Source organism: Mus caroli, chromosome 4 (genome assembly GCF_900094665.2).
Source record: "Mus caroli chromosome 4, CAROLI_EIJ_v1.1, whole genome shotgun sequence".
NCBI lineage: Eukaryota > Metazoa > Chordata > Mammalia > Rodentia > Muridae > Mus > Mus caroli.
In genome coordinates, this window is record NC_034573.1 from 119,410,961 (window position 1) to 119,418,163 (window position 7,203).

Genomic DNA, 7,203 nt, shown 5'->3' on the forward strand with positions numbered 1-7,203 from the left:
CTCCTTTGGTAGAGTGCTTACCCAGCATGCATGAAGCCCTGGGCTCCACCCCAGTGTCTGGAAAACTCTCATGCTGTTTAATGGCTGTCATCCTGGTCCTTAGAAGGTAGAGGCGGGACGATCACAAGCTTAGGGCCACCCTCAGCTAATAGCAAGTTTAGTCGAAGCAGCCTGGGATACTTGAGGGTCTGTCTTATAAAACTAAAGGGAGAGGGCTCCACAGGTAGCAGCACCTACCAGTGAGCCTGATGACCTCTGCCCGCCACATGGTGTTGGTTTTCCAAGTGAGCCTGATGACTAGACCTCTGCCCGCCACATGGTGTTGGTTTTCCAAGTTTCAAGCCTAGGGCCTAATGCAGTTCCTGCTGAGAAAGACTGCTGAACTAATCACGTGGTGGCATTGTTATTTATGACTCTTTTAATTTTTTTGGTTGTTTATTTATTTACTTACTTACTTACTTTTGGTATTTTGAAGCAGTTCCTCTGTGTAGCCCTGACTGTCCTGGAACTCATTTTATAGACCAGGCTGGTCTCAAACTCAGAGATCTGCCTGCCTCTGCCTCCCAAGATCTGGGATCAAAAACATGAACCACCACTGCCCAGCTTGTTTATGAAGCTTTTGTCTTTCAGTGTTAGGGATCAAATTTAGGGTGTTCATTAAAAGTGGAGCAGCCAGGCGTTGTAGTCATACCTGCAATCCTAGTACTCAGGAAGTGAAACCACAAGGGCCAGGAGCTCAGGTCAGCGGAGGTCAGCCTCAGCTACATAGAGTGTGAGGGCAGCCAGCGGTGTGACTCGCCATGTAGTGCTCATAATCTCTGCACCATCTCTCTGGATTCTCATGATTTTTAAATATTTATTACATGTGTATGTGTGTGAGTATGAGTATGTTAGCGTACCTGTGCCTGTTGAGGGTTTTTTTTTTTTTTTTTTTTTTTTTTGGTTTTTTGAGACAGGGTTTTTCTGTATAGCCCTGACTGTCCTGGAACTCACTCTATAGACCAGGCTGTCCTCGAACTCAGAAATCCACCTGCCTCTGCCTCCCAAGTGCTAGGATTAAAGGCATGCGCCACCACCGCCCGGGGCTGTTGAGGTTTTAAAACAGCATTTGGCCCTTCATGTGGCTCCTATAGAGCAAAGTCAGGTTGACAGCAGGCATCCTTACTCACTGAGCCATCTTACCATCCCTTGGCCAGCCTCTCTAAACAGAAACCTTAAGCTTTTGAGTATATGACTTTGTTCAGTCGCTGTTTCCCTTATAACAGTGGTAAGTGCTGTGGAAATGTGTCACAGTGCACAGAGCGCCCAGCAAGTGCTAACACTGGGAGCTGAGTGGTATGCTCGAACACTCATTCTGCTGTGCCTGAGTGCCTGTCTATCCTGTGGCCTTGAAATCTCCATTCTCTTTGAGGGTAAAGACCTCATCCTTGTATTGTTTTAAGGTTAGTTCTCTCTGTGCAGTCTTGGCTGTCCTAAGATCAGGCTGGCTTCAGATTCACAAAGATACACATCCTTTGCCTTCTGAGTGCTTGGACTAAGATGTGTACCAGCATGCCTGGCTGTTGGTTTTGAAATGATCCCACTCTGTAGCCCAGGCTGGAATTCAGGTATAGCCCAGGATGGCCTTGAACTCCTGGCTGTCTTCCGGTCTCAGCCTCCTAAGTGCTGGGAATGCAAATGTGAGCTCGGGACTTGTCAGGATCTTATTTTTATTATCTAAGCAGGAATGGGAGGTAGCTCGGTAGTTAAGAGAACTTCTTCCTCTTGAGGACCCCAGTTCAATTCCCAGCACTGAATGATGACACACACTGTTCCAGAAGGTTCTGACACTCTCTTCTGACCTCCACAGGCACAACACATGCATGAAAGCACAATACTCATACACACCTAAATCCTAAAGAGAGAAAGGAAGGGGCCTCCACAACTGGAGCGGGCTGACCCTAAAGCTCTCGCCTGCCTGTGGATCTCATTCCTTTAACTGGGCTGCCTTGTCTGGTCTCAGTGGGAGAGGATGCACCCAGCCTTACAAAGACTTGATGTGCCAGGGAGGGAGGATACCAAGGTGGGACTCCTCCTTCTTAGAGGAAAAGGGAAGGAGGAATTGGGGGTGGGGGGAGAGCAGCAATAAGGATGTAAAGTGAATAAATTAATTCATGGGGGAAAAAAAGGAAGCAAACAGCGAGGCTGGTGTCAGACCTCAGAGGTCAGGTGTTGATGCTGAGTTCTGATGAAGCATTGAACTTGGAGGCAGCCCTGAGCCTAACTCAAGTCACTTCTGTGGAAATGAGCCCTTTCTCTGTGTGGCTCAGCCATGTTAACTGGAAACGGCAAAAGTCACGAAGCCAGCACTGCTGTCTGACACAGCTCCAGCACAGCTGAGCCGAATGCTGCCATCGCTGTCTTTCTGTCTCTTTTGGTTTTGGTCTCTGTGTCTGTTGCCTTTTTGGGGACTTTCTGTATTATAATTCATCTTATGTCTTTTCCTGAGAAAATTATGTCTGAGTCTTTCAAGAAGTCTTTTTTTGTTTTTATTTTGTTTTTGTTTTTCGAGACAGGGTTTCTCTGTGTAGCCCTGACTGTCCTGGAACTCACTCTTAGACCAGGCTGTCCTCGAACCCAGAAATCTGCTTGCCTCTGCCTCCCAAGTGCTGGGATTAAAGGCATGCTCCAGCACTGCCTGGCAACTGTTTGTATTTTCTAGTTGTGACTGAACCTGTTACCCTGTACATGTAATGAAAAACTCAAACACATGATCCGTACTTCCTGGATAATCAGTGTCTGTCTGTGTTCTGTGAAGCCTGTGTGAAGAAAGGAGGCCCTAAGTCCGAGCTGAGACTCCCAAGGACCTCCTCTGACTCATTCTCTCCCCAAGACTCCTGATTTCCTCTGCAGACCACTGTCCAACCTTTCCCAACCTCCACACAAGTGCTGGGGTGACCCAGACACAGATCGCTGTGCTTAGCAGGCTCATTACTGACCAATATGTCCCCAGTATCCGTCCTCTCCTTTTTAATATTCCTGCTATGTGGCCCAGGCTGACCTCAAACTTGATCTTACTACCTCAGCCTCCTTGTGGCTGGGATTGCAGCTCTGTTTCTCAGCATCTGCTTCATGGGTCATAGTTTTATTTATTTTCCAGATAGAATGTTGCTATGTAGTCCAGCTGTCCTGGAACTCCTGAGGAAGACAGGCTGGCCCTGAACTCGGAGATCTGCCTGCTTCTGCTTCCAGAGTGATTGAATTAAAAAACATGTCACTGTAGCCGGGCGTGGTGGTGCACGCCTTTAATTCCAGTACTTGGGAGGCAGAGGCAGGCGGATTTCTGAGTTCGAGGCCAGCCTGGTCTACAAAGTGAGTTCCAGGACATCCAGGGCTACAGAGAAACCCTGTGACTATCTTGTGGTGACCGACGGTGATGAAGTGGAGAGGGAAGAGGGCATGTTGCAAATATTTTGTCCTGAGAAAGACATTCTAGGAATTTTTCTTGTCCTAATTGCTCAGATCTGACCTTAGCTGTGCCCATCTGCAACTCTCTGGCCATCGTCTTTACACTGATTGTTGGGAAGGTCCTTGGAGAAGATATTGGTGGTAAAGGTAAGTTGGGTGGCTGCCCGTCAGGGCATGGTTGCTTGGGCCTTGGCATACATGAACATTTTCCCGATTCTGTCTCCCATGGGTGGTGAGGAGAGGCCTTCCCTTGTGCTGCCCTTTGTTCTACCACAGCTCTCCTGCTTGCTTGTGGCCCGCAGTCTCCTTTCCCTGAGCAATCTGGGGGCAGGGGCTGGGATGAGAACCAGGACCAGGGGTCACCATCTTGTCTTCTTCCTTGGCCCCACTGACCCCAATCCCTTGATGGGTTCTCCGTCTCAGAAGCAGTGGCTGGCATGGTGCTCACCATCACTGGGATCACTGTGTGCATCACGAGCTCGGTGATCAAGACCCAGGGCCAACCCTCGCCCTCCTGAGTGGGCCTTCCCCGATCGTCAGCTCTGCTGTGCTCAGTGGATGCTGGGCACCAAGGTGTAGGCAGAATGATTGGCCAGCTTGCCTCTCTCATCTCTCAGATCACATCTATCTCAGGGATCACAATAAGAAACACACTCTCCAGAGTGCCAAGGCTACACAGAAACCCTGCCTCAAAAAAACAAACAAAGTGCTGGGAGGCAGAGGCAGGCAGATTTCTGAGTTCAAGGCCAGCCTGGTCTACAGAGTGAGTTCCAGGACAGCCAGGACTGCTCAGAGAAACCCTGTCTCGGAAAAAAACAAAAAAACAAAAACAAACAAACAAGACAAAGGGCAGCACTGGGAAGGTTTTGTAACCTTTAGTGGGTCCACGGTTGAGATTTCGCACTGGAGCCAGGCATGGTGGTATACTTCATTAATCACTCAGGAGGCAGAGGCAGGTGGATCTCTGTGAGTTTGAGGTCAGCCTGGTCTACAGAGCAAGTTCCAGGACAGCCAGGGCTACACGGAGAAGCCCTGTCTTGGAAAACCAAAAAGAAGAAAAGCATTAAAAGGATTTAGCACTGGAGACTGTACAGCCACCCTCAGCCGCCATCTTGTCTTCCTGCTGCCACCTCAGGCAGCTGTTACCCAGCCTCCGTTACCTGCTGTAGACTGTCAGCATCCTCACACAGCGCCTCCATTTCATGAAAGGGCTGGCTGCAGTCTCAACCAGGAATGGCCAGAAGCCTCTACAGCTCCATTACAGTGCTTTGGCTGACTGAAGGTGGGATTTGGGGACAGAAGTTACATCACAATGTCAGCTGGAAGAAAAACAAGCTGGCCCTGGGCAAAATGCTCAACTGTCAGCCCCTCAAGTAGACAGCTGTGTGCCGGACACCACCTAGCTGCAGCAAACATCTGGCCAGCAGCAGCTTTCAATAAATCTACAGCAAACAAAGTTGAGCAAATGTTTTATTTGTGTTGAGTCTGCAGTGTCTCTGGCAGGATCACATGAGGAAGTAGCCTCCCCAGAACCTGCGCATGAGCCTGTGACTGAGGAGGCCACACCTACTGTGAGCCCAGGAGGCATGGCTTCTCCAGAACAGGTTCCTGAGGGCTGGGGACAGAGGTGGCTGGGAGTGGTTGTCCCCCAGTTTGTATGTGGAGCTCCCAGCTCTTAAGATGGAGGAGCATGGGCGGAGGTTGGGGCTACAGCTTCAGGCCCAGGCTGGTGTTGCGCAGACAAGGCCTCTTCTACTGTCTCTGCTGCCCTCTGGTGGATGTGTGGAGACATACAGAGCTATGTGTGTGTCCAATTTGCATGGACTGCCAGAGGTCCCCAACCAGGAAAGGAGACTACTGGATATTTGAACGCCTCACAAGGGAAACAGGAAGCCAGGCTTTCAGATTTAGATCTGCTTAGCCATCAGGAAGATGTGCCTTGGAGACCAGACTTTAGCTCAGATCTCTGCCCATCATAAGGCTTCCTGGTGTCCGTGTGATGGGCTTACCTGATCCACAGGCTCCTCTGTGCGTGTGTTCTCATCCTCATTCACTTCCTGAGCCCCAGCTGTCTCCTTCCTCGGGTATGGAGCCCCATACACTCCTGTAACTCCTAATAAAGAGGCAACATTGACCGATGCCCAGGCTGTAAGGCCCTCAGGCTCCTGTGCCTTCACCTGCTACACCAGTTGGTCCCCCGCAGCTGTGTCCACATTCGCCAACGCCTCGGAGGGTGACTGCCCGTGTGACGGTGGAAGGAGGGAGCTGACTCCATAGAGTTGTTCTCTGACCTCTACACAGCCATGGCCTGCATGTGCCCATGTGCGTGTGTGCACACAACAGTGAATACAGACGGCCATGGCCTGCATGTGCCCATGTGCGTGTGTGCACACAATAGTGAATACAGACGGAAATAGAAGCAAGGGACATGCAGGTAGAGAGGTGGCACATAGTTCTGCTGACACATTCTGCTGCAGACATCTCCCAGCAGCAGCAAGGCCCATCCTCTCACATCAGATGTTAGAGCTTTCCTAGTGTGTGTAAGCACAGGTGTGCTGATACAAAGGGCCCCCTCACCTGATGCAGATGAGACAGCAGGGAGCTTGCTCCAGGGCTGCCAGGGCTGCTGGGGCCAGGCATAGAAAGTGGATGGTCCAGTTTCCCCTGCCTCCTTTGGAGAAGGCTGGGCTGCTGAGGCCTTGTAGCCCTGGACCTACATATGGGACACTGGGTTAGAGCTTCATATGTTTTCATCTTTCTCGCTTCCCAGTCTACGCTTCGGTGTGCCTTGCTGCCTGTGCAAGCTTGGGAGAGGCCATGTGCCTTCATAGCCTGCAGCCTGCCTGCCTGCCTTCATTCCTATCAGGCTGTCTATCCAGGATTAGTTGAGTTGACGCTGGCATTCAGAGATGCCCAGTGAAACCAGGCTGCTTTCTACTCTTGGGCCACATATGCACTGGCTCATCTGGAGGAATAGAGGCCTGAACAGGGCGGTGAGTGGAAGGTTGGGCCCTGCTCTGCCCAGTAACCAGTTCCAACACCCAGCCTCGTGAGGAGGCCTTTTTGCCTAGGCTTGAGAACTTCAGTTCCCACCCCCAAGGAACGGGGAGGGATGGAATCCTGGCTTTTCAGGCTTGCTGAGCAGGTGCATGGGGTGTGGTGTGCGGGTGTTCCGGTTGACACCTACCCTCTTCCTGTGGGCTTTGTACTTCAGGCCTGGAGGACACCTGCAGTGAAGGGGAGGTTAGAGGTGGGTCAGAGGGCACTCACTTCCTCTGATCCACCACCTCAGACAAACCTACCAGCAGCCCCTGGACAGAGAGGGGCTGGGCACCAGCAGCTCCATATAGGGGAGGGCCTTGAATTCTTCTTCTCCAACAGCCACGTAGTAATGGCCGTTCACCAGAGCAGTCCCTGTGGACAGTGGAAGCCCCTCGAGGGTGCAGAGTCTGCGAGGGGAGGTAACAAGAAAGAGCTGGTGGGTGAAAGGCTACTTCCTACCCAGTAGGCACTGTGCTCCAGCAGAGGACCTGAGTCTGGTCCTCCAGGCAACAGTCAACTTAGGCTCTGCCTTGACTAGAAGGGCTGGGTTAGGGAACACAGCTGTCCTGGGTCATGGGACTTGACATGGACATAGATGTCCTCGGGGGCACAGGAGGAAGGCCTGCTGGACAGCACACACCCTCCCCAGGAGCAGACACATACAGTGGTGCTCCTTAGGATGCATTCTCCCTTGTTCCATACTCATGTACAGCC

At 51.3% G+C, this 7,203-nt stretch overlaps 2 protein-coding genes across 5 annotated transcripts in view; one reads left to right on the top strand and one right to left on the bottom strand.

Moving 5' to 3' along the window:
- The window catches only part of Tmem234 (transmembrane protein 234), a 7,527-nt gene extending 3,341 nt beyond the window's left edge, over positions 1-4,186 (top strand). For 2 of the 4 annotated variants that reach the window (XM_021161111.2, XM_029476667.1), the window contains exons 4-5: positions 3,502-3,594; positions 3,874-4,186. In XM_021161111.2, coding sequence (XP_021016770.1) covers positions 3,502-3,594; positions 3,874-3,965 — 185 coding nt within the window. In that variant the 3' untranslated portion in view covers positions 3,966-4,186. Of the gene's footprint in view, positions 1-3,501; positions 3,595-3,870 lie in introns of all 4 variants that reach the window. The other 2 variants (XM_021161110.2, XM_021161112.2) reach the window with 1 other exon arrangement.
- A 936-nt stretch (positions 4,187-5,122) lies between these two features.
- Positions 5,123-7,203, bottom strand: part of Dcdc2b (doublecortin domain containing 2B) — a 5,470-nt gene continuing 3,389 nt past the window's right edge. The window contains exons 3-7 of the mRNA XM_021161240.2: positions 6,750-6,896; positions 6,635-6,674; positions 6,025-6,160; positions 5,457-5,560; positions 5,123-5,218 (exon numbers count right to left, since the gene is read on the bottom strand). Coding sequence (XP_021016899.1) covers positions 5,123-5,218; positions 5,457-5,560; positions 6,025-6,160; positions 6,635-6,674; positions 6,750-6,896 — 523 coding nt within the window. The remainder of the gene's footprint in view (positions 5,219-5,456; positions 5,561-6,024; positions 6,161-6,634; positions 6,675-6,749; positions 6,897-7,203) is intronic.